The sequence below is a fragment of the Festucalex cinctus genome, chromosome 11 (assembly GCF_051991245.1).
Source record: "Festucalex cinctus isolate MCC-2025b chromosome 11, RoL_Fcin_1.0, whole genome shotgun sequence".
Classification (NCBI taxonomy): Eukaryota; Metazoa; Chordata; class Actinopteri; order Syngnathiformes; family Syngnathidae; genus Festucalex; species Festucalex cinctus.
The window spans coordinates 12,758,842-12,785,669 of record NC_135421.1 but is presented as its reverse complement, the minus strand read 5'-3'; the positions used below and the strand labels follow the sequence as shown (position 1 = coordinate 12,785,669).

The 26,828-nt window shown below is 39.4% G+C and overlaps 2 protein-coding genes and 1 long non-coding RNA gene across 4 annotated transcripts; 1 reads left to right on the top strand and 2 right to left on the bottom strand.

Annotated features, from left to right (window-relative positions):
• Nucleotides 1-564: 564 nt before the first annotated feature.
• Nucleotides 565-13,711, bottom strand: tspan7 (tetraspanin 7). The gene is made up of 8 exons (XM_077535974.1): nucleotides 13,565-13,711; nucleotides 4,837-5,025; nucleotides 3,047-3,121; nucleotides 2,866-2,961; nucleotides 2,633-2,788; nucleotides 2,036-2,119; nucleotides 1,262-1,347; nucleotides 565-1,166 (listed from the first exon to the last, which is right to left on the bottom strand). Exons 1-7 carry the CDS (start codon nucleotides 13,628-13,630, stop codon nucleotides 1,279-1,281), a joined length of 735 nt encoding a protein of 244 aa, XP_077392100.1. The 5' UTR covers nucleotides 13,631-13,711; the 3' UTR covers nucleotides 565-1,166; nucleotides 1,262-1,278.
• LOC144030059 (uncharacterized) lies at nucleotides 13,246-20,047 on the top strand. Its single transcript, XR_013287181.1, has 3 exons — nucleotides 13,246-13,774; nucleotides 18,662-18,896; nucleotides 19,610-20,047. It is a non-coding gene; the product is annotated as an uncharacterized LOC144030059 (long non-coding RNA).
• On the bottom strand, nucleotides 18,264-26,828 carry katnal1 (katanin p60 subunit A-like 1). Of its 2 annotated transcripts, none has more exons than XM_077535966.1 (11): nucleotides 26,709-26,828; nucleotides 24,804-24,977; nucleotides 24,581-24,741; nucleotides 22,619-22,784; nucleotides 22,415-22,524; nucleotides 22,224-22,329; nucleotides 21,474-21,632; nucleotides 21,270-21,396; nucleotides 19,822-19,956; nucleotides 18,885-19,011; nucleotides 18,264-18,815 (listed from the first exon to the last, which is right to left on the bottom strand). In XM_077535966.1, exons 1-11 carry the CDS (start codon nucleotides 26,721-26,723, stop codon nucleotides 18,617-18,619), a joined length of 1,479 nt encoding a protein of 492 aa, XP_077392092.1. In that variant the 5' UTR covers nucleotides 26,724-26,828; the 3' UTR covers nucleotides 18,264-18,616. The 2 variants fall into 2 exon arrangements, with proteins under 2 accessions (XP_077392092.1, XP_077392093.1); XM_077535967.1 differs by lacking the exon at nucleotides 26,709-26,828 and adding an exon at nucleotides 26,455-26,634.

Genomic DNA, 26,828 nt, shown 5'->3' with positions numbered 1-26,828 from the left:
AATACTAAATAATACTAAATAATAATTAATTAATAATTAATAATTAAATAATACAAAAATTAATAATTCATATTTAATTAATATTAAATTAAGTCAGAATTTTTAGAAAAAGGAATAATTTTTGGGCCAAGATTTTTTTTTACAAGACTAAAGAGACAATATTAAGATTTCTTTCAAGTCAGAATATTATGGGGAAAAAAATAAAGAAGATTAAGAAAAAAAATGTTTTTTTTTTGGGGGGGGGGGGGGCGGGGATATAGTCTAGTATTTAAAAAAGGAAGTTGCATAATGACTAAAATGTCACGATTAACTGTTATTATTACAAGAATAAAGCTGGATACGTAAAGTAAGGAAAGTTAATTAAATGAAGTCAAATTAAAATTCACAATATTACAAGAAAAATGGGAAGTCATAATTTTAAGATAATAGAATTTTAACATTCCATGAAGTCACAATTACAAAAAACATAATGAACTTTAATGAAAAAGTGTGTGTGTGTATATATATATATATATATATATATATATATATATATATATATATATATATATATATATATATATATATATATATATATATATATATATATATTAATTCTTGAAATTAGGAATTACAAAAAAAAAAAGAAAAAAAGTCCTACTACAAGAAAGTCAGAATTGAAAACACAAAGTTTTACAAGAATAAAATTGTAATATTACAATTCAAAAACATTTCTAAAACACACAAGCATGTGTTCGTTCATTCTTCCCTTATGTGCAACGTTCACAAATTGAGTGAAAAAAAGAGAGACCGCGGTGCAACAGCACCCCCTACTGTCTGGTAGCAGATTAGATGTGTGAAGTGTCTAATTTGTGTCTCCTTGAACACATGGAAGTCAAGTACTCGTATTAACGGTGACGTCTAACACAAATTCAATCCATCTATGAATGCACTGGGTCGTCAGTGTCAGTGTGTGCAAAAAGTGAGCCTTCAGTGCAGTCCGTGACAATGTGTTGTGTGGCACACAGAGCGGTGAGTGCGTGGGAATGATGCTTACGTGATCCTACATGTTGTGCATCATGTACACGTTACAGGCAGAGAGACAAAAGGGAGGCAAAATAAGATGTTTTAACATGATTTAAGGAAAGAAAGGATTCTTGTGTCTTTTTCATCTTCTCTTCATCTCACTGGAAAGACAACAGAATTATCAATGGCAAAAGAAGACTAACTAATCCAAGTTTTTTTTTTTTTTTTTTTTAATATAAGTCCCCCACACTCCCACCTGCCATGTGATGTCAGTTACACCATCTCATACTGGTTGGCTGTGATGATCCTGGACAGACAGCAGGCCAGCAACATACCAATAAGCTAAAACACAAACACATAAAAACAAAATTCAAGTACAATACATCCAATAGAAGAAAGTAAAAGGATGAAGTTTAGTTTTCCAGTAAATAAATACAAAATAAATAAATGAATACATAAATAAGTGAAATTAGTTGAAATAATAATAATAAAAAAAAAAAAAAGATCAAACATATACTCTGAATATAAGAGTGACAAAAATAGGTTAATTATGAAGTTAGTTCAAAGGTGTAATAAAGGTAATTTAAAGATAAATTAAGTAAATAAATATGAATATGCCTGTTTACTTGAGTAAAAAGCTAAGTTATACTCATTTAAATCTTTAAATACAATATTAATAAGCAAAGATTAGAATTTAGCATCGGAAATTAGCCGTTTTAAAAATCGGACAACTTAAAAATCGGTTCATTTTTGCCGATTTTTAATGTTAAATAATATAGGACAAAACTATAAACTGTAAAATGTTCTGATGTTTATTTTCGCAAGCATTATGGAGGGGTGTTATTTTATTCATTATATCTTTTTACGAATTAATCACAATTGTATTCTGCCAAATATCGGAATCGGCTTTAAAAAAAATCCTAATCAGTCGGGCCCTATCAATAAGCACCATCAAATAATACATCAAAATAGTGAAAAGCATAAAAACGGAGAATTGATCAATATGCTCTTTGTCGTGTTTTTCCGTTACCTGTGAGAAGGCGATGCCGAAGGTGACGCCTGCGATGATGGCCATGTTGGTCTCCATGAATGAAGTGACCAGCTCGTAGCAGCCCTGCACAAACGCAGCAACAACAACTAGAATAAGTGCAATTTCTGGAGAAATTGCGTGGAAATGCTGAAAGCTGAATGCTAAGATTTAAATGCATGTGGAATGCTTATGAAGTAAATTGAGAGATAAATTATGACCTCCTGGTTACTGGGCAATGCGCTTTACCAACTGTGCCACCGAGCAGTATCAGACATCTGGTCATGATAAGTTAGATGTATGGAAGTGGGTGTCAAAAGTGATACTTGGAAAAAGTTCAATGTCTGTCCCATTGAAAATGAATGGGGAAAAGTTGATATTTAACTTTAATTCGACAATACCCTGGGAGGCGTGAATTTTTTCAGCTAGTTGAAATTTGAACAGTGTAAATTCCAAGTATTATGTGGGAGTTGTTACACGGCAAAAAAAATGTGTTGAATAAAAATCACAATAACATATGTGGGAATGCTTCAGCATTCCCACAACAGTTAAACATCGTAAACGAGCAGAGGGTGTGCGAACCCCAAGCGCAGTTCTGACCTGGTGATAAACTTTGCTGGGGGCCACAGTCGCATTGCGAAGGTCGTCCGGGTTGCAGTCCGAGGAGTTCACACAGCAGCTGGCGGGAATGCCGTGGGTCGGATAATACACGCTGCCCAACCAACTGGTGTAGTTGTACACGCCGCAGCAACGCAGCTACAAACGCGCACGCACATGAAACGGAATAAAGATTGCGGGAAATTGATTGCAGACAAGTCAAGTGTGAGACTTACTCTGTGCTGCAGGTTGTCAACAGCGCGGCTCGCCTCGTCCTCAGAGTTGTAATTGAGGACCGCGTCGGTGTACGTCCGGTGGAATGTTCCCTTGATCTGTACGCAGAAAAATAGATCACAACTTGAACGGCTTTGAATGCACAGTTTTAGGCTTTGGCGTTAAAATGAAAGGCACGCTGACCTCGTGGCGAAAGACAAATCCGCTAATCCCGGCCACCAATTCGGCGAGGAAGACCAGCGACAGAAACATGGCGTACTACACAGAGGGAGAAAGAACACGACTGATAAACGCTCGCCGGAGAGCAAGATAATGCTCGGTTTTGAGAGGTTCTTGTTCATTTGCTTAGCTTGTTTAGTGACATGCAGTGCAAACCTGAAACAGAATCCTCCATCTTGAGTCCTACTATTTAACTGATATTTTTGATCGTTTGTAACTACTACTTCCTGCCTCCTATTTATTTTGGGTGTAATTCCATAGTCGTCCACTAGATGGCAGCACACAATTTGTTTGACGCACATGTTTGAAAGGAGCAAGGATGTAGCGATATCCAGCGTCATCATATCACAACATGAACCTCACGATATACATATCACAATATTGTGAGATTGGCAATATTAAAAAATATATACATATATAAAAACTAAAAATTTTGTAAAAATAAAAGCTCATATTGAAGACAAAAAACAAAAAACATAGCAGTTTGGTTGGTAATTTTATACATTATACATAGTTAAAATAGTAGAGGTAAGATTAACCTCAATGTACATAAACGAGTTCATCTGTGGAGGAACTCTCAGGCGTTGCTGTTAAAAAGGCCAGAATGAACTGTTTGTGAGGTTGCAGCGCCCTCTGTTGGTCAGTTGATTGGCACCGCTTTAATTATAGTTAGGCACGTTCTTGGCCACCTATGTTTGTTGTTAAGACCCATGCTAATCGACAGACAGATGAAGTACATGTTCAAGCTTTGCTACAAATCTTCATTTCTTAATGTGTGCGTGCATTCGCAGTTAGGTGCCTCAATGTAACGTTACCAGTAATTCTAAATTTGACATATATTAATTTAGGTTAATGGTACTTGTACTATTGGACTTTATGTATCACTAAATCGCTCAGCTAAGTTGCATTGTATTATAACCATACAGTCGCTTCTCTTTAATTTGTATTGTATTGTATTTGCTTTACAGAAACCACACGCATAAAGCTCCGCCCTCTCCCCACAATTAAACAACAGAAATAGATAAATAGGTCTGAATCATTGCCTCACCCAGACAAGTTATTTTCTAACTGGACATACTGCAGCAGTTATCAACCTCAATAATTCATTTCTACCAACAAATCTTTTACATTCCCCTTCATCTGGCAATTAGCGTGGATCTTAGTCATTGGTGGCCAAAACGTGCCTAATTAAAATTAAATGTACCAATAAACTAATCACCAGATGGTGCTGGAACTGAACACAACTTGGACTTTTTTAACAGGTGTGCTGCTTTTAATATAGCAACATGACTACGACGTGGCAATTTTAAGATTGCAATATCATGATATTGCCGTTATCATTACATCCTAGGAAAGGAGAAGAATGAAAACAGGAAGTATTTCAGCTAGTTTCTGTTGAAATTAATTGAATATCAAATTCTCTTCAATCCTGCCTTTTACACCTACAGAGAGGGTGTCGGCCATATATCATCTTTGGACATAGTGTCATTGATGCATATTTCGAGTTTAGCTTGTTAGCTTGGACAGAAACAGGACTTACTTACTGTCAACAGAAATAATCATATCATATATTATTATATGTTAAAATGGGTTTGTATTATTTTAAAAGTGTGTTTAAAGACCTTTAAATAATTATGTGCCATAAATGAAGGGATTACTGCATTGCTAAAATAGTCACTCCACATTCAAACAGCATTGCAAAACTGCAAACTCGCTGTGAAAGTGCACTATATGGTGGGTAGGTCACTTCTTACCAGCTTCAGCATCCATGGGCTTCCTCTGCACGTGGCAAAGCAACCGAAGAGGCCAAAAACCACAATGACCGTCCCGGTGCCGATGAGCACGTAAGGGGCGTTGGTGGAGTTGTCGGCGATGAGCGAGATGTACGGGCCCAGCATCAACTTGCCCCATACTCCCACTGCCAGCAAGATCGCGCCGGTGATCTGTAGGGCGGGACAGGAAGAGGTATGTTAAAGCATAAACAAAATGCTAGCGTGTTGTTTGAGCTAGTATCCATCCATTTTCTTGACCGCTTATTCCTCTCAAGGGTCGCGGGGGCTGCTGGCGCCTATCTCAGCTGGCTCTGGGCAGTAGGCGGGAGACACCCTGGACTGGTTGCCAACCAATCGCAGGGCACACAGAGACGAACAACCATCCACACTCACACGCACACCTAGGGACAATTCGGAGCGCCCAATTAACCTGCCATGCATGTCTTTGGAATGTGGGAGGAGACCGGAGTACCCGGAGAAGACCCACGCGGGCACAGGGAGAACATGCAAACTCCACCCAGGAAGGTCCGAGCCTGGACTCGAACCGGAGATCTCAGAACTGGGAAGCGGACGTGCTAACCACTCGACTACCGTGCCGCCCGTGTTTGAGCTAGTATGCTAGCTAAAACTATGAACCCCATGTGAAGGCCGTTTGTAATGAATAATTTATTAAACTACTAAATAGAACTGTTTATGTAACATGGGTTCATGACTGGTAGATGTATGGTGTTGATGATTTATGATCCTTGGTATACACGCTTTGACGCCATCTTGTGGCATCTATATACCATCCCAAACTTCTTTTTTTTTTAATGGATGTCAATTGTTTTAATATTTTCGCTACTCACTGTATCGTGTGCCATCTAATGCAAGCGGATTTAATAGTTTTGTCTGTCACTATATGTCGCTGCCATAGAGAGATGAACTTGATGATCTATGACGGCTAAAGGTGTGCATCTCATAAATGAATGCTTCGATATGCAGCTTGATACATGGGTTGCCAATCGATTCGAGGACAGTTCGCTTTTAAGGTGGACCGGCACTTCAAAGTTGTATTTTGGTATATTTTCGATGGACTCGCATCTTTTAAATCCAAACTGATTTTCCGAATCAAATCCGTTTTTGTTACACCCCTAATCACGGCGTATTAGTGCGCCGCGGCACCTTGGTTGGGAATCAGTGTGTAAAATGATGGCGTGAGCAGGAGAGGGAAGCGGCTTTTTATCCCAACTCCCTCTAGACGGGCAGCACGGAGGCGGATCAAGGTGGAACAAGAAAGGGGGGCAATTAGAGACGGGGGATGCGTTTATGCTGCGTGCAGGATAGCGATCACCTGCCTCGTGAATAACGGAGAGAGAGAATGGCGGCGCATCAAAGGCGTCGCTTTGATCCGCCGCGAGACGCTTCCGCCTGTTGCGCCGCTCTTAGCATTTCAAATGAAGGCAGCGGATAAAAGAACGCCGTTGTGCGAGGCAGCTGAATGAAACGGCGGCGTGCGCGTCTCGGCTGGGAACGTCTTTCCCGGCATGGGGTGGGAGGCTTGGAGGGGGGGTGAGCGCCCGCTGACGACGACGTCGATGATCCGCCCCCGAGCGACGGCGGGCCGTCATCCTAAACCTTCCAAGAGCAGGCAGCTTGCCTTCCCACTGTCAACGCGGCTTGACAGCGAGACGTCTGTACAAAATGTCTCCCTCAAACCTCGGCGAGAGGGAGGGGAAAAAAACAAGCTCGGCTTGGCTCTGGCGGAAAAATAATTCTGCGGGGCTGCAACTGTGGCAGGTCCTTTCATGGGAATGGGTCCCTCTTGGCTGGAGGTCAACCGGGTCTTAAGCCACAGAATGAGAGAGGAAAGTCCAAAATGGAACACAACCCATTCTGGTTTTATATACATTTCCATATGATGATGATGATGATGATGATGATGATTATTATTATTATTATTAATTACGAAAGAGGAATAGGGCCAGTGGACAGAAAAAAAAAGTCAGGATTCTCACTTCTCAGAATTCTGACTTTAAAGAGAGAATAATAGTAGCACTAATAAAAGTCAGAATTCTCACTTTAAAGTCAGAATTCTGAGCATAAAGTCAGAATTGTCACTTTAACGTCAGAATTCCGACTTTAAGATCAGAATTCTCGAGAATAAAGTCAGAATTCTCACTTTAAAGTCCGAATTCTGACTTTAAATTCTGACTAAAGTCTGAATACTGAAAATAAACTCATAAAGTCAGAATTCTGACTTCAATGTCAGAATTCTGACTTTAAATTCTGACTTTAAAGTCAGAATTTTTTAGAATAAAGTCAGAATTCTCAGGTTACAGTCAGAATTGTGACAATTCTGACTTTAAAGTCAGAATTCTAACTTTATTCTCAGAATTCTGATTTTATTCTCGGCCTTCTGACTTTAGTCAGAATTTAAAGTCAGAATTCTGACTTTAAAGTGAGAATTCTGACTTTATTTTCAAAAATTCTGACCACAGAATTCTGACCACAGAATTCTGAGCATAAAGTCAGAATTCTTAGAATAAAGTCCGAATTTGCACTTTAAAGTCAGAATTCTGAGAATAAAGTGAGAATTCTCACTTTATTCTCAGAATTCTCACTTTAATCACAAAATTCTGAGAATAAAGTGAGAAATCTGCCAAACTTTTTTTTCTCTCTTCACTGGCCCTAATTTAATAATGTAAATTGTTGTGGATTAAAAAGAATGGTGCAGGCAGTATTTGTCACTGAGCTCACAAGATTGAGTCTTTGGGGCCGTTCGGCGGGGCCGCTATACTTCATTTCCATCCAAGCTAGTCTGGAGCGCTCGCTGACACCGTTTACTCGTTTGCCTTATCGGCAGAGCGCGAACACAACCATCAGACGCCGGAGGTTGTTTTCCACCCCGCCAGCCTTCCGGCCTGCACGCTGGGAATCTGGCTGAACCGTCACCAAAAAAAATGGATCATTGCACTTCAATCTCAGAGGGTCAGGGGTGAAAACAACAAGCGTTTGTACAGCTGTTAAACAGCCACGCATGCACGTTTTCTTATCAACACACGTGCGCGGACAAGGACAATCACTTCCAGATGAGTGTTGACATGATACGATGATGAAGGCTGCAGCCAGACAAAGCAAAGTGCAACTATACTGTTGAAATATAGCAAATATTTGGATTAGTGCAGGGGTCGGCAATCAAAAAAGCCATTTAAGGCCAAATAAATAACCAAAAATATGTCTAGAGCTGCAAAACATTTGAACATTGTGATGAAGGAAATAGTGTTAAGTGTTAGTCCAATGCACTGAAAGCCCATGAGCTCATTAGCGCTGCACTATAACCGAAAAATATGCAGCATCCAAGTCTGAGATGAATTTTCTTCTACCTGTCAGCTTCCGCTGATTATTATTATTATTATTATTATTATTATTATTATTATTATTATTATTAATGCTTCGTTTTTCATACATTTCTAGATTTTCTGCATGTTCTGGACATAATTGTATGCCTTTCTTCTTCCTTTTTTTTGGACATGTTATGTTTTTTTTTTTTTATGTTTTATTAATATTATCTACTTTTTTCCTGTCCTTTTTTTGGTATCAATTTCTGAAATTTTTGTGGACTATTTTATGGTAATTTTCGGGATTTCTTCTTTTGTTTTTGGACATTTTCTAGTTTCTTTTTGAACATGTTCTTTATTTATTTAGATATTTATTTATTATTTAGATATTATATGGCTTTGCCTCTTCCTTTTTGGACATTTTATGTTAACTTTTTGTACATTTTTACGTACATACATTACCGCCATCTTTATTCCACCACCAGTACTGCATCAAAAATATTTGTGTGACATAACTGCTGCTGCCATCATTAGCATGTGGCGTCCCCAAAGATTTACTATTTACAACACTAAATGCCAGAATATCCGGCCAAGTGTAATGCGCGGTGGCTGATCAGCCATGGACGGTGCTGCTGGATAGCAAAAAAAAAAAAAAAAGGAGGGCTGGAAGTCGACAGGTAACTTCCTAGGGAAGGAAAAAGTAGGATTCTTGGCGCTACCACGTGTCATGTTCAAGCGTAAAAATCTGCACACGACCGCTCAAGTAGTCGATAGGCCAAGACTTTTGCGGTCACGCGGCCGCCATATTGCTCCTCCCAAGAAACGTTTCTCAGCATACATTTACAGTATCGAAATTGGAAAACATTTGAGACAGTACGTAGTTGAAACAGCATGATTTGTGGTGTTTTAAATTTATTAAACATAAACAAGAGGACTTCAGAAATTGTACAACTTGCCTTAAATACATGTATAAACTATATGCTTAATGATGTTTAGTACAGGAGGAAACTTGTATATTTTTTTAATTAAAGAATTATAACTGTAATTCAACAAACGATGCCTCTGCCAAATCTAATATTGGGGTCTAAGGAACTGAGCGATAAAAGAAAAAGGTGGTCTTCAAAGCAGCACATACTGTCGTCACTTATTTAATTTTACTTATTAAAAAATAGTGACCCCCTCCCCCCCCCCAAGCCCCCCACACTGCCCCCTACCTACTAACTGCCTACGAGCTGTATATGAATCATCTGTGCGTATACCATATAGGTATACAGTAGTCTGCTCGCGAGGTGGGAGTAACAAGATGGCCGCTCTGTGACTTCAATGACTTGCACTGGCGTGTATGGGCTATCGGCTATCCAGTCATATAAACAGGTCAGTGCGTAGAATATATTGACGACAAAATGAAAAAGTGCTGTATAGGAATAACAAAAACAAAGAGGCACCACCTTGTGGTGCGGTGCCATTCTACTGATTGTTACACGGTTCTACCTTTGGCCACAATGCGACGATGAATTATTCATCAAATGAATTGCCCGCCCCAACAGCCTTTGCATTAGTGGCAAAGTAAAAGTGCGCCGTCCGTGATGCAACGCAAAATCTCAAGTTAACAAGAGGCACGGCTGCGTGTGGATGTGTTTTCTCGCTATAACAAGTTTCATCTATAAATGGCGATTCTCTTGAGGGGGAGCATCGTCTCTCTTGATGATGACGCTCTCGCTGTTCTGTTTATGGCCTTGGTGATTGCAGATAAATTGTTTCCTGCTTCCTGTCCGCGCCGCACACAAGTGGCTTGTTGGGAGCGTTCATTTTCAAGGCCCGACGGGAAATCAAGTCCAAGAGGGATACGAGTGCTTCTCAACTTGTTATGTCGGCTTGTGAATTCCAAACAGCTTGGGAGCCGCCTGCCCCACTTCTCTCTCTCTCTCTCTCTCTGCCCAACCCCCACTGCACTTTTGTTTGAAATGCAACGCCACGCTGGTCATCTCGGTCGGAGAGTTGAAAGGAGGTCAGCTTTCTTCCCTCCTTAATAAAGAAGCAGGAGGTGCGATGACACGACGCACCACCTGCTCCATCTGCGCGAGACGTATAACAAGCCGAGCTATTCACACTCCACACATTATTTGCAAGCTGATGACAGTGAAAAGCGAGGCCCGGGGCCTGAAAAGCTCGCCGAGGTCTCGGGGTTCAGAAAAAAAACACGAGCCACTGACAGTGACAGCGATCTCTCGACGCACGCGAAACCCGAAGCCGCCCATGTCTCGGAGCGCGAATGCCCGACCCGACTAAATATAAAAGCGGGCGTAACGGACACATGGCTACGTGGAGGCCAGCACGTCTCAGCCAAACTATGCTGAAGACAAACAGGATGGTGCTTGTCACTGCTGGTAAAAGTCTTGCATTCACTTTTGTTGCTTGCTCTTACATCATACTTGCGTGGCACAAGTGGCCAGAAGAGAATTGCAACCGCTAAAAATTTTAACAGCTAAGGAAAAAAAAAAAAAGTGTCGAGTGCCACGTGTTAAAGCCAACATTATTATGGCAACACAATGTGGTTTACAATCATATTTTAAGTGAATGTTTTATATTTATATTTATACATTTATACCCATCACATTTTATAATTGTAAGATACGGATCTTCATGTTTAATTCCATGCAGTGAATCTGTCACAAAAAGTTATAATGGACGAGTACTGATACAAGGTATCGTTGCCGATACTGGCCTTATGTTAAGGTATCGGTACTCGTGGAAGCTGTCGATACCAGTATTGGCTGCCCTCTTGTGGCCATTTTACGATCAGGAACTAAAAGCAGCCATGTTTGACAGATGCCCATTCAAGTGCAATCTCTGTAAATTATGGATAGAAATAGAAAAAGATAATAGAAAATTGCCATTAACCCATTGACTCCCAGCCATTTTCATTGAAGAAACCCCCTTTTGACAGATTATGCAAGGACCACAGAATATTGTGTTCTATTGCTATCATCTTCTTTCATTGGGAAAAAACAAGTATATTTGTATCTGTTTCCATTTTGCAGCTATTAACATTAGAATATAGCTTAGTTTTGGCTGATCTCCTATATACTCTGCTGCCACCTGCTGGTCTTTTTTTTTTTTTTAAATAACTACCATTGATTGCTTTAAGCCAGCTCTTCATGTCAGATGCTGCATCAAAAAAACAAAACACAAAATGTGACTGTAAACACGTTTTTGGGAGTGAATGACAAAGTATTAAAAACGTTTTTACACGTTTTGGGGCTTGAATGAGTTAACTTCATGCAGCTTTAAGGAAAAAAAAAGACTGTTTTTTTTTTTTTTTTTTAGTATGTATCAAAAGTACCAGTGGGATTGGTGCTTGTTATCGGTATCTGTGACAACTCAAGAGCAGGGTTACTATAGTTTTAGAATTTTCATTTTACTTATTTTGTTTTGAGCTTTGTTTTTAAATTTAGTTAGTTTTAATTAGCTTTCAGGATGGTTGTGTTAGTTTTTTAGTTTAAAAAAAAAAAAAGTGTATTCTTGTGTGCAGTATTTAATAAACACCATGGTAAATTAAAATGAAAAAAAAAAAGTAACATTTCTTACTAAGTGTTGCATTTTGGCCAAGTTAAATGAAAAAGCAGGCGAGCCGAGTCATTGGAGGCAAAAGTCAAGCAGGCAAATTTGTCGCCTACGAGTGACGTCATCTGAAGGTGCTTTTCTATTAGCTGTTGCTAGATGACGTCACTTCTGTGTGACATAATTTTAAACATTTTAACTCAGGTGCAGGCGGCGTGGGCTCGCTTCCCCGCCCGAGAGACCATGTTGGTGTGTGTGCTTTAGTGAGTGAGTGATAAATACACGCACACAAAAAAAAGTCTTGATTCAGGTTAAGATCTAAATAAACATACTTCAAACCACATTAAAATCATCTCCAAAGGCTCATGTAGTAAATTAATTACAAAAGACTTAAACGAAGGACATTTTCACTATAATTAGTTTTAGTTAGTTTTGTAAACATGCAGTAGTTTCCGTTAGTTTTCATTTTTGAAAAGTATTTTTGTTTTTATTTTGTGAACTAAATTGTTTTTTGAATTTTTGTTTTACTTTTTCGTTTCGTTTTCATTAACTAAAATAAAATTGCTCAAGAGTTGAGTGCGTATACTTATCGTATTAGTCTGAAAAAAAGTGGTATCAAACATACCTTAAAAAAAACTTGCACACCCCCATTCAAATGCCAAGTGAGACCAAGATAAATTATTTCCAAACTTTTTTCAACATTAATGCAACCAAAAACCTGTAAACTGTATATAAATTTAAAATAAATAATCACAATAATAATTAAGTGGGGTTGTGGCTGTGTCCAAAATTAACCAATAACTTTAAAACTTTGAATGGGAGTCATCTGCCTCTGATTAACCCTAAATAAAGTTGTTCTAGTTGACTATTCCTGACATTTTTAAAATCTGAGTTTGTCTGAGCTATAGAGTTTGGTGGCAACACTTGAAATCTCATCAAATGCAGGTGGGAAAATATGTTACAATGCAATCAATCAAAGGTTGAACTTTGTGGCCATGATTCCAACAGGTACGTTACGTTGACACAAAAACAACACTGCTCTGAGGTTGCTGTTTTTCTTGTCAACATTTCAGTTGGCCTTTCAATGACTGGTTATAGGTCACAATAATAGCAGAAAAAAATATGATTTATTATGTGTTTATTTTTCCATCACAAAAACGTTACTAATCTTACAACTATAACCACAGTCACATATCTACCGTAGTCATATATGCTGCATATCTATTTTGCACACGTCACATATGTATGGAGTCACACTTGCTCGAGTGGATCTTACATATGCGCATACACGTAGGCTATCTATAGTTTTTCATGTATTATCACATGTAGTCACAGACCTACTGTATGTATAATAGTCACATACGTGCTCACTGCTCCATGCATGTATCTATGGCAACACGCGTTCACAGGGGCACATTCTAATGGAGGCTTGGGAGAGAGTACAGCATGTCGATTTGGCATCATACATGCACACACCTTTTTTTTGTGCATGTACAGAAAGTGGGCTGAGGCCTGGCCCGTCACAAACGTCATTTGTTGACTTGAACGGTTGCGGTGATGACATTCGTCGTCAGCTGGGCCCACTTGACGTCGATTAAAAATAATGACGAGCTTCGCGACATGTTCGTCATTCGTTCAAGCGTCAGGCGAACGATGGTGGATTATTTCGACATCCGAACAAACGGGTGATGCTGCTGCAGCAAGCTATTAGCCGCCCCATCATCATCATCATCATCATCGTCATCATCATCACCAGCATTACGCACGTACATTCCAAACACAACGGCCGCACACATCAGTGGCCATTTCAGTAGCTAGGATTGACTTACCCAAAAGACGAAGGAATAGACGATGAGGAGGGTCTTGAGGCAGGTGATAACCGGTTTGGTCTCCATGATGTCGCTACTGACCGCGGCGGAAACAAACACACTACTGCAGCAGGCACAGCGTCACGGGTGCGCTTCATCGCTTCGACCGCCAGGTGGCGCCCGTACACATACACACCACCATTCACTGAAAGCTGCACAACTTTTTGCGGGGTTAGTGCAAATGTCATAACTTTTTATTCCCAAAGGTTGTGAGTTTTGGCTAATTTTGTAATTCATAACATCAGCTCTTTAAATTCTTACTTATATTCTTGCATTTTCTTGCATTTCATTCATTTTGGCTCTATGTGGCTACTTTTGGGCAATTAACCCAACTCTGTTATTATTTACTGAGTCATATAGCATAAGTGAAATAGGTTTCATTCTAGACCAGAGATGGGCAACTTAAATGATTCTGGTTTGGGGGTTTAGAACGTATAAAAGAACCAGTACCACATTGTGATTGATATCCTCATTCATACATGTCACTTTGGCTTTGGGATACAGCCATTAACATTTTGATATCGATTAATGGGGATCATTATAACAGCCTCGGTTAACATCATCAGTGTTGAGGCTGCTAAATAGTTTTTAAATGCCAGTTGTTACACGGCAGTTGCTTCCATCGCTTACACAAAGTGTCACATGGAGAGACCAGCTGTGATTGAGCACTATTAAAGTTGATTACTGTATTTGGCTGGATTAAAGTTCACTTCATGTAGATTTTCAGCTAGGGATGTAACGATAAGGGCAATATCGTGATATTAAAACTTCCACAATATCGTCGTCCTCATGTTCAAAATATTTAAAAGGAACACATCTGTAAATAAAAAAAGTCAGGTTGATTTCCATTTGTGCAACTCTAGCACACTCTAGTGGCTAGTTTATTAGTGCAATTTAATTTTTATTAGTGATGTTTTGGCCTTCCATGTTTAAAATTATGCTAATTGTCATATGAAGGGGAACGTAATTTGCTTGTGAAGTGATCAATGTGTGCTTGCATTAGTAAGTAAGTGCCTCAATATTGTTATTAGAGATTGTAGGTGGTTTATATGCATTGCTGTTATGTACAAAAGCACAATATTGTTTTTTTTAGTCTGAGCTCTTTTTTTTTTTTTTTTTTTTTTACAATATTGTGATCTTTTTTAACCCCCCCCCCCCCCCCCCCCCCCCACACACACACACACACACACACAATATCGTGATAATTATTATATCGTGACCTTCATATCGTGATAATATCGTATTGTGATGTTTGGATATCGTTACATCCCTATTATCAGCCTCACTTTATGTTGCAATAATGAAGTATCAAGTTGTCCCTTCCAAAAAAACAAAAAAAAAACAACAAAAAAACAAAAAAAAAACTCTGAAATTTGAATTTTAAAACACGTATTCGTCACTGGTAGAATGCACAGATTTTTTATTTTATTTTTTTTTACATGGACCATCCACAGTTTCAGTTTATGCTACCCATACTGGATATCTGGGACAAGAGACAGTAAAGGGGAGTTACATGGGCTGAGAATCCGCACAGGTATTAAGTAAGTAGCTGCATGTCTTTTCTGACTAGCACTTTTGAGAAAAAAGGTGCAACGTTTCAAGACAAAGTAGTAATTTTAAGAGAATCGCGATGTAAAATTGGAATTATTTTCAAAGACAAAGCTGTTATTTTACAAGAACTAAATTCTACGTCTATAAGTTTAATGAGAAGAAAATCTTAAGAATAAAGTCTCAGTATATTGACATAAGTTGGAATTTTATTAAAATTCAACTTTACATAAATTGTTCAGTTGTCAATAGTCATGATAGGAACAAAAATCATACCTGCATCAAGTTGAGCATGTTGTTACAATTTAGCATAAAGTGCTTGAAATTCACCAAAAATAAGAGTTGTCATCATTTTCTTTCATAAAGTGATCATTAAATTAAGGTAATTCATTTGAAATTCAATAAAGTGCTTCACCTTGGTGTCAATAAGTAAAAAAAACAATTATACAGGTGATAGTGGGGTTGGAGGTGGCTAATTAGATACCGACCCTTTGCTTGTAGCAGCTGGTAAGCGAATTGGCCTGCACGGTGAGCTTGGACAGCACCCCCTGGAGGCCGGTGAGGTGATACTGGAACTGCTTCTCTAAGTTGTCGTCACTTTCATCCTCCTCATCCTCTTCAGATGACGACATCGATGATGATGATGATGAGGACGAGAAAAAAAAAAAAGTGAAATTGAGAAAAACAACATAGGAATTGCTAGAATGAAATGTTAATATTTCAACCACTCTACTAAGTGCAATTTCTGGAGAGATTGTGTGGGATTGCTGAAAGCTGAATGCTAAGATTTGAATGCATGTGGAATGCTTATAAAGTAAATAGACCCTTCCAGTGTTTCATTTTTTTGGCCATATCACCCAGCCCTAACCAGAATCAGAATTCCACATTTAGACTAAGGGGCTGCACAGAACATATTGTCAAGATGTATTTTTTTTTTTTGGGGGGGTGGGGAGGGGTTGACTTCTGCTTAAAGTGTTGAGTTAAGTGTTAATCTTAAAAGAAAAAAAAAGTCATACAATAATAAAGTTCGAATATGACAAGAATTGTTACTTTGTATGAAAATAAAACGAGAAAGTAGCTGGAAGAATAAAGTCAAATATTGTTACAATATAAAGGTGCATTTACCTTGTTTTTTTTTTCTTATACAAGGAATCCTTTATTGCTTTGATATTAATAAAATTGTGCAGAACTATCTGCCCAAACTATTAGCATTCAGGGCAAAACATTTTAATTTTTCATTTGGTCAATAATTTGTACAAATCATACACACATGGACTATATCAAGAGTATAGATTTGCGAAAGAAAAAAAAACGGAAATTGATCAAATTTAGCATATGTAGTATCAGCTAAACACTAGCGCTATTCTCCCTGGTTTATGTTACATTTTCATAATCTCAACCATGGCTGACTTCACCACCCTTTATTTGTATCTTTTTTTTCGTTGCATCGTCAATTATGTAGGTTCAAAGTAATGAGCCTATTTTAACTAAGTAAAAATTAGAAAAGTACAGTTTGCCAATATGGGGAGTAGAAATAAAAAGTAGTTAGGAAAAATGAATCCTGAAGCACAAATACTTTGAGGAACAAAGTATTTGTACTGTGTTACTTATCACAACTGAATGTCATGTACAGTAGTATTTTGTGTGCTCTTTCAGTACCTAGTACAGAGCACAGGGTGCACGTTAACGGTGTAGAGTGAGTCACTTCCTGGCTGGGCACAAAATAAAGGCAAATAATTTGTGTACACATTCAATAAAACCAAAATAATTTTTTTGTTTTTGTTTTTGTAAACGTTGCAGTCTAGTTAGTAACGTCTTGGTAGCAACTTTGGCTGTGGCATCAATGTACACACCTGATTCAACTCAGCCAATTATATCAGTCTAGTTTTGCACAATACCAAAATCTGACTACTGGTTAATCCGTCGATATGATAGTTAAAAGGTTTGAAATATTCTAGAACTAGAGTTTTGTACATGTGTGGTACATTTGTAATTTGTACCACTAACCTGCCTCGTAGTAAATGTATTGACCAACCTGGTCGCCAATGTGACGGAGAAAACCGCACCCTGGCCACTCCAGGGTCTCTCCAGAGTCCAGTAGGAAAAGTAACTAGATACTCACCGTTTAAACTTTGATATGTCGTGTAATACGACACGTAGCCTACGTTCTATTGACGTTTGGCCGTATAAGCCATATAATTTTCATACACAAAGGGCACGTTTTTATCAAAGAAGACAGTTCAGTTCAAAGCCAGTGGCCCAAATTGTACTGAGAATGCGTATGATCTGTCCGGAGACGATTTGTAGTTCAACTGAACTAACCGCACTTTAATAGCATAAATTCAAATAAAATAAAAAATAAAATAATTGCGTGACAGAACACAAACATACTCTTTTTGTTCTGTATTTAGGTTTAGAAAAAATGTATGTTCCACTTTATACTCACTTTCCCTTTTTATAAATCGAGTTTGTATATTAACTGGTAGAATTTCATGGTGGGCTTTATACAATATTTTAAGGCGGTTAAACGTCATCAATTCATTAAATTTTAAAATTCTCAATTAAGTTATGAATTTTGTACATCGGGCGGCACGGTAGTCTAGTGGTTAGCACGTCCGCTTCCCAGTTCTGAGGTCTCCGGTTCGAGTCCAGGCTCGGACCTTCCTGGGTGGAGTTTGCATGTTCTCCCCGTGCCCGCGTGGGTCTTCTCCGGGTACTCCGGTCTCCTCCCACATTCCAAAGACATGCATGGCAGGTTAATTGGGCGCTCCGAATTGTCCCTAGGTGTGCGTGTGAGTGTGGATGGTTGTTCGTCTCTGTGTGCCCTGCGATTGGCTGGCAACCAGTCCAGGGTGTACCCCGCCTACTGCCCAGAGCCAGCTGAGATAGGCGCCAGCAGCCCCCGCGACCCTTGTGAGGAATAAGCGGTCAAGAAAATGGATGGATGGATGGATGGATTTTGTACATCTATTATTAACTATTCTATTTTGATAAAATGTTACAGTAAAATTAATTTTTCTAGCCTGTACGACTGTATGCTTAGATGCCCAACATTTCCAACTTATTGAAATCTTCAGACTATACAAGAATTTAATAGAAAACACACAAACAATTCCATAGTGGAAGGGCATCGATCAATTTAATAGATTTCAGCACACTTCAGCAACATACTAAAAGTTCCTACAGCATCGGAGAAGGTGGACTTAAACCACAGTCTGTCCGCAGGTGTAAATAACCAAAATGCCACATCGTGGTCCCGACATTGAAGGTTCCCTGACATGCAGGAGGCATCCTGCTATTGTTACAGCTTTGCTAGAATCTCGAAAGGAGAAACATTGCTTTGCACCCCCATTCACTGTCAGTGAGGATTATACAGTACAGCAACACAGAAACTGTGTGAAAGCTTGTCTGCATTCTGCATTTTTTTTAAAAAGGCATAAATTGATTATTATTGTTAACACTCCTTCACCCCGAACCAAACTCGGACATCCAGGCTTCATATCTTTCCAGGTCTGCAGCAGACACAGACTTGGAGATCTTCTTCAGTGTGAGCGTGAAGTCCTCCATCATCACGGGCATCTGCAGTTCTTCTTTGGACAAGGCTTGGATCTCCTTGGGGCTCAGACCATGGATTCGCCGCCGCATGGCCATCATGGAAGCATCCCTGAGGGAAACGAATGAAAAGATGGAATTTGTCTTTTGTTCTCGGACCAACAACATCCTGTTGACAAACCTGCAGACGTTGGTAATGTCGGCTCCGGAGTAGCCCTCCGTCTTCTCGGCAATCTGGTCCAGGTCCACGTCAGCGGCCAACTCCACCTCCCGCAAATTGATCTTTAGAAGCTCCACGCGACCCACAGCTACAGTTTACAAAAAAAAAGCAACGTTAAGATGGCACACATAAGGAAATTAAGTGACCAAGTATCACACTTTCTTTCACACTGCGTAGAACATTGACTATGTTTCTGTGTAACTTATTTCATGATCAACGAAACGCAGAAAGGGGGGGCAAGTCAACTATGTGTCCTTTGTAGCATTAACTGTAGGAATAATTGTAAATAATAAGTTATCATACATTTGCTGCAATGAAGAATGCTTTGCTTTGCACTCACATTCACATAGCCTAACCATATATGTTGTCTCATCATATTTGCTGCCATGAAGGGCTGCTTTGCTTGCAAAGAAGAATTGCTTCTGCTTGCAATGAAGAATGCTTTGCTCTGTTCCCACTCACAATCACATAGCCTGGCTATTTGAAGATGACTCAAAAAGCTGAAGAACCACAAAATCTAACGCAGCAGAATGGTTCCAGCATGTCTGCTGAGCTCGCCTGTTTTCTGTTAAGAAATGATTGCAAACTTGACATCACATGTACTCAGCAATCTTTCACTCACATGCACAACACATAGACAAACAGCTACACTATGTTCCAACTACGCCTTGTATTTGCATTTTTAGGGTTGGAACACCCATGTGTGGAAAGGGCGTGGAAAACCAAATAACTCGGGTGAGGAGAGGAATCTTCAGAGTGCAGGAGTGAATTGTATCAGTCAGTTACTCTCCTCTCTCCTCGCGAGCCCTGAACTGTTTTCCTGTTCTCCTTTTTTTGTCGTGTTTAATAGATGTCATACAGGTAACCTTGACATTTACATTGATGATTGACAGGTCACCTGTTGGCAGAGGGATGTAGATCCTCTTCTCCAGGCGTCGGCGCAACGCCTCGTCAATGTCCCACGGGAAGTTGGTTGCGGCGAGGACCATGACCATCTTGGAAGGGTCGTCACTGTGCTGGGCGCCACCCACACCTGGAGGAAGGAAAAAAAAAGAAACAATGTGATGCGAATATAGGTTGAAATTTGAAAAAAAAAATTAATAAATCCTGCTGTCAAAGTGAAAGCTTTAACTCATTGATTAACCACAAAATAAATTAATCATGTATTCACACAGATTAATCACACTATTAAACTTCAGTCTTATAACTACGAGCCACTGCATTTAACAAACAGGTTGTAATCTGGTTCATGTTTGAACAGCATTGAAATAAAATATTAAGGTGTAATTTTCCATTAATATAACATTCTTCCATGCTTAACTTATTTCCTCCCAAAAACGTATAAATACGTTCTATTTTAAATGTTTTAAGTGTCCCAAAGACGTATTTATACATTGTTTTTTTTTTATGTTTTTTTTTTTTTTTTTTACGCTAGAGCAAACAGATGGCTTTGATGCAGCCTCTCAACTGCAAAGATCAGTTGAAGAAATGATAGTTATTACTCAAACGGCCAGCAGGTGGGAGCAGAGCAAAGGAGATCAACCAGGGCCACGGGGAAAAAAGCTCAATTACTCAAAATTCTAAATAGATTTGTGAATAATCCATCCATCCATCCATCCATCCATTTTCTTGACCGCTTATTCCTCACAAGGGTCGCGGGGGGTGCTGGCGCCTATCTCAGCTGGCTCTGGGCAGTAGGCGGGGGACACCCTGGACTGGTTGCCAGCCAATCGCAGGGCACACAGAGATGAACAACCATCCACACTCACAAGCACACCTTGGGACACTTCGGAGCGCCCAATTAGCCTGCCATGCATGTCTTTGGAATGTGGGAGGAGACCAGAGTACCCGGAGAAGACCCACGCAGGCACGGGGAGAACATGCAAACTCCACCCAGGAAGGCTGGAGCCTGGACTCGAACCGGAGTCCTCAGAACTAGGAGGCGGACGTGCTAACCACTCGACCACCGTGCCGCCCGATTTGTGAATAATGATTAGCTCTATTCAAAAGCTAATTGCTGCAAAAGGGAACCAGATGGAAAATGCATTTTTTTTTCCTGATGAAAGAAGAGACTTTAATCTTTCTTTTGGTCGTTTCCATGTTTATAGAATAATAGAACACAATATTCTGTGGGCCTTGAAAAATTAGTCAAAATCCAGTAAAACAGCTGGGAGTGAAGGGGATTACTTCTGTGAAAATGGCTGGGAGTGAATGAGTTAAGATTTGAACCCTAACCCTAAGTAAGACGTTTTGTTGAACATTTTTCTATCAAAAATGAATGTCTATATATATACATATACATATAGATATACATATATATATATATACACACATAATTCTCTTTACCATCCATTTGAATTAGAAGCTCAGATTTGACTCTGCGACTGGCTTCATGTTCATTGGACGTTCCTCTTCTGCTGCAGATGGAGTCGATCTCATCTATGAAGATGGTCGTTGGCGCATAGAAGCGAGCCTGTGTGAAGCACACAAATCATTGCCTTGAATTGTATTCTAGTCAATCGCGAGTTGTCACAATAAATGTGATGTTACCATTTCAAAGAGCAGACGGACGAGTTTCTCCGACTCGCCTCTGTATTTGGAAGTCAGGGTGGACGAGGACATGTTGAAGAAAGTCGTCTCGCATTCTGTCGCCACAGCTTTGGCTAACATGGTTTTGCCTGTACCCGGGGGGCCCACCATTAGCACGCCCTGTGATATAGGAAGTTCTGTCGATGAATACAAACATGATGCCATTTTCGACAAGGCAGTGCTTCTTCAATTAGTTTTGGCTAGGCCCCCACAGGAAGAAGAAAATATTTTGCGCCTCTCACCACTGTGACTATAAATAGTATCATTTTCTACAAAATGGGTCTAAGTAAACCTTGGAAGAGAAGCTAATACTGTTTGTGCGTGCTATGACAGTGAGAGTGCCACTGCCACCTACTGTAGTGGATGTACAATTACACTTGATTCTTTTTCTACACTCAACAAAAATATAAATACCGCACTTTTGTTTTTGCTCCCATTTTGTATGAGATTAACTCAAAGATCGAAAACTTCTTCCACATCCACAATATATCTCAAATATTGAGCACTTCTCCTTTCCATCCCACCTCACAGGTGTGCCATATCAAGATGCTGATTGGACACCATGATTAGTACACACTTGCACTGCCCATAACATAAGTGTTGCGTTTATATTTTTATTGAGCATATATGGTACAAAAACAAAAAAACAAAAACACGTTCTTTGGAGTCACACCCGCCCCTCCTGTAATCGCATCATGTGTGTGTATGTACCTTCCATGGCCGTCGAATGCCCTTGAAGAAGTCAGGCATCCACATGGGCAGCACCACAGCTTCTCTTAGCAGCTTCTTAGCTTCCTCCAGATCAGCAATGTCGTTCCTTTCCAAAGAATTAAGCGGTCAGAAATGTGTGGCGGGAAAAACAAACAAACACTGCAGTACTGTGTACGTGTGCCTTTTCATACCAGTGTACATTAAGGTTGCGGGACACAATGTCTCGCTCGAGTGATTCCACCAGCTCGGAGTCGTGTCCCGCACCATCAAACTTTTTCTGCTCTTTTTCACCTTTCTTACCCTTATGATTGAAAAAAGGACAATCGTTAGCGTGCGGATAACAGTTTGTGACCTAGCAAATCCCAGATTTTCCTGACAATTACTTCGAAGCTAACCTCGCCGTTAGATTTCATGCTGCGAGCGTCTCTGGCACCCGGCCGTTCTGCTTTAGATTTGGCCTGCCCGCGACCTTCATGTCCTTCCCCTCGATGATGCAGACCAGGCGAGTCTTTCTTCTGCTGCTTCACTCCACTGCTGGGACGCTTAATCGCAACAGGATTCCTACATAGTGGAGGTCCATTACATGTCAGCACAGTCTCATTCTGATCAAGTTCATTTATTATTATTATTTAGTATTATTACTGCATATCTAACAATCTTTTTTTTTTTTTTGCCTAAACACCTAAGGAAAAATATCCTCTAAAGTGGGACAAAATGTCAGCTTTCAAACTGCCATTAATTGAGATGTCAATAAACTTCAGCTAACATTAAAGGACTGTTTTTTGACTCTTTTCTGATTTTAGTCAGCCCCATTGTTTCACGTCCTATCTGCCTGCCATTTCGTTGAGTTTTCCCAACCTGTCTTTGTTGTGCGCCAGTTAGTCTTCTTGTAATTTGTTAATTGCTTTCTTTGAATCTGTGTCAGTTCCTTTTGTTTATCTTGTGAGTTGTCTTGTGTAAATTGCCATTATCAAATGCTAATCCCAGGAAGCATCTTTACTAGGGGTGTGAATTGCCTAGTACCTGACGATTCGATTCGTATCACGATTCACAGGTCACGATTCGATTCGATACCGATTAATCTCGATACGAATCTATAAGTCGATTGTTGCGATTTTTTTCATTCAAATTTAGAAAATACTAATCAGTAAGCTTGTAGAGTGTAAGATTTATATGAAAATGTATTATTTATTTATCTGAAATTTCAGTCTTATAGAGGTTGTAATCTGTTTCATGTTTGAACAGTATTAAAATAAAATATTAAGGCTTAATGTTCCGTTCATATAACATTCTTCCATGCTCAAGGTGTGAATCCTTAAAAAAAAAAAAAAAAAAAAAAAAAAAAAAAATCGATTCTGCCGATTATTGAATCGATTCGAGAATCGCGCGATGTAGTATCGCGATATATCGCCGAATCGATTTTTTTTTTAACACCCCTAATCTTTACCCTATGCAGCTTTTGCATTTTTTTTCTGTCAGTCCTCCAGTTTTCTCTCCTGGTATTGATTTCTATGTAAAATAGATCCTCAACAGTGCAATCGCCTGAAGATTATACAAATGTATAAAAGAGTAATATAACGTGACATAGAATTGAATTGACTTTCAGATTTAGTCCTTGTGAGGATTGAGTGGTGAAGAAAATGGATGGATGGGTGTAGGGCTTCCCATTATGGAAAAAATAATGATCCTGATTATTTTTGGCAATAATTGAAACAAAAAACGGCCAGCAGGTGGCAGACGAGTATAAGAGATCAACCAGGGCCATGTTGCAACAAGCTCTTTTCCCCAGTGTCTTCAACAGTTTTGTGAATAATGATTAAACTTAGCTATATTCTAATGCTAATTGCTGCAAAACAACAGATACAAATATACCTTTTCTTCCTGACAAAAGAAGAGACTCTAATTTTTATTTTGGTAGGTTCCATGTTCTTATAGCAATAGAAAACAATATTGTGTGGGCCTTGCAAAATCAATCAAAATCCAGTAAAACAGCTGGGAGCGAAGGGGGTTGGCTTCAGTGAAAATGGCTAGGAGGGAATGAGTTAATAAACAGCTGAAAATTGCATTGGTGACTATGGTAACAGTAAAACGTCCTAAAAAAACAATTTCTTATTTGCATTGGCAGTCATTTAAAATGTCCAATTTGTATCCATATTCGGAAGAGGCCTGATTCCAACTGATGATATCTGATGTTTTTTACTTTTCTATTTGCACTGCCATGATACATATCGAAATTGTGCCACTTGAACCATACAGTGTAAATCCACCCACAGAGCAGAAACCATATCAAACCATCAAGCATTACTAAAACAAATAGTATGGCGGCACAACACTTTTGCACACAACCCTATGCTCACTTGTGTTCCGCAGGCGTGGGTGGCGGCCACGCTGCCAGGTCCTCGGCACTTCCCCCGGACTGAGGGACCGGTACGGTCACTGGCTTCAAGGTCTTGAAGGCTTCCAGCACAGCCACGATACTCTTAATTTGCTCCCACTCCTCAGTCAGCTCCTGTTTCACCTGCTCAAACAGAAAACTCCAATTAGCCGATTTGAGACGGCGTCATGAAACAAAGCACCCACCTGCTGCCAACGGACTTTAAGCGCTGGGTCCTTGAGGGTCTGGCAGTGCTTGTTGATCTGCTGCAGCACGCCCTGGTAGTACACGCTGGATGAGTCGTAGTTGCCCAGCAAAGCATACTCGCGACCCTTTTTGGCGTTGTCATCGATCTCAGACAAATTCATGGTGCATGACAGCTAAGAGACAAAGACGAGAAGAAGAAGAAATTGATTTACTGGTCAGTAATAGGGATGCACATAATTGCTGTACTGCATTCTTAAGTTGGGAATGATGCTAATCGGGTTTTGAAGGAAATGAGGTTAAAAAAATAGCACAGGTTCATCAATTAGTTGATCGTCTCAAGTGAGATTCACACACAATAACTGGTCCAGATTTGAGCATTACGCACATGCTTACAGATTTTTTTTTCCCACCGGTCATCCATCCAAATCAGTTATGATGTTAAAAATTGGTATGTGTGTACCGTGCTGAAAGAACGCACCACGGTACTGTCAACTACAGGGAGTGAGCAGTGATGACAATTCTGAAGGCCCATTACTGACAAGAGCACTAGAAAATGTTATTTTCAATGTGCAACATTTAGCCACAAATGAATATAAATCAATAGCTGCACTCAAACATGCTCTTATCTCGTTTTAAAGAGGAGCTAATGCACATGTACAACTTTAAAGACAGTCTATGGAGTTTTGTGTCCCCTGGGTAGATTAATCAATAAACATTTTTGATAATTGATTAATTGTTTCAAGTTGTTATTTAATTTAAAAATGTCCAAATCCTCAGAATTTCAGATTGTCAACAGTAAATAACCTCCAATTTCTGTTCTCGTCCATTTCTTCTGACATATTATGTGGCCAAACCAGTTACCTGGATCTTGCCCTGTTTATGAATAAGGGCATGAAAATGAAAACTTGTTTTCAAATCAGATTCATTTATTAATTTACAAAATAATTAACAGATTAATACAATTATTAAAATAATTGCTAGTTGCAGGCTTGCAGCCCTAGAAACAACTTTACCCATCATTAAAGTAACAGTGCGCAGAAACTTTTGCCATCTAGTGGTGAACTAATAGAATACAATGACCTAAGTTTAAAACACTTCAGTGGCTCAGAGAGACCACACTTTGCAAGCCTATCACCAATTACTACATTCGCTATGTTTGTCTCTTTTGCGTATGATATGCGTAGTAGAAAGATGGTGGCGGAACATGTCAGACTGATGAGGCATGACTATGAGTATAATATAATAAGCGATTACTACACCTAAGATTATATATGAAAAAAAAGTCTGTTGATGTGATTGAGCATATATTTTTTGCATTTTATTTAAATATTGTTTCTTTTAAATGAATTGAACATTGAAAAATCAAAAATATTCTACACACTGTCCCTTTAACTATAACTACATGTATTTTTAAAATGTGTTTATTTTTCTACTTCATTTCTATTCCATAATGTGGTGGGACGGCTGGCCTCTACCTACCCACGCCGCTCCCCCAATAAGATCTAATACATGAGCTGCATTGACGAAATCTGCCTTTACAGATAAACTAATGCTCGCTCATATTGTTTATTATGGTGGTTTGTAGTGGTTTCTAGTTTTATATATTTTCAAGCCTGATAACGTAACCATCTGAACACCATTTGCATGCACCTGTTTGCCACATCCATCCACTCGCCTGCAATCCACTTCATTGAGTCCACAATCATTGTAATGTGGCTAGCTGTTGCTAATAGCATCGCTTCCAGGCTATGAAGACAGCAACAAAACGGGTGGCGTTAAATAATTTTTTTTTAAAAAGACACACCTCGTCGTTTGAAAAAACGAACAGCAGCAGAAGCAACAGAGACTGTAAGCGCCTACTGGTATTGTTGACAACAAAAGCAACAAGAAAATAATCGTCATACTTGCGTTAAAAGCATATGATTGTGGTCTCCTCTTGAATCGGAAGTCCACCATGAAGTGTTACCATGGCCGCGGAGACGCCTGGTGAAGAATACAGATGGCGCGATTACTGTGCTGCGTTC

Excerpts from the sequence above, each read along its gene's own strand:
- tspan7 (XM_077535974.1), bottom strand. The coding sequence starts at position 13,630 with ATGGAGACCAAACCGGTTATCACCTGCCTCAAGACCCTCCTCATCGTC. Across the intron at positions 2,962-3,046 it reads GATTTGTCTTTCGCCACGAG|ATCAAGGGAACATTCCACCG; the intron begins GTCAGCGTGCCT and ends TTCTGCGTACAG. Across the intron at positions 1,348-2,035 it reads TCGGCATCGCCTTCTCACAG|CTTATTGGTATGTTGCTGGC; the intron begins GTAACGGAAAAA and ends TTTGTGTTTTAG.
- katnal1 (XM_077535966.1), bottom strand. Across the intron at positions 22,525-22,618 it reads GCATGAAATCTAACGGCGAG|GGTAAGAAAGGTGAAAAAGA; the intron begins GTTAGCTTCGAA and ends TTCAATCATAAG. Across the intron at positions 21,633-22,223 it reads GCATTCGACGGCCATGGAAG|GGCGTGCTAATGGTGGGCCC; the intron begins GTACATACACAC and ends CCTATATCACAG.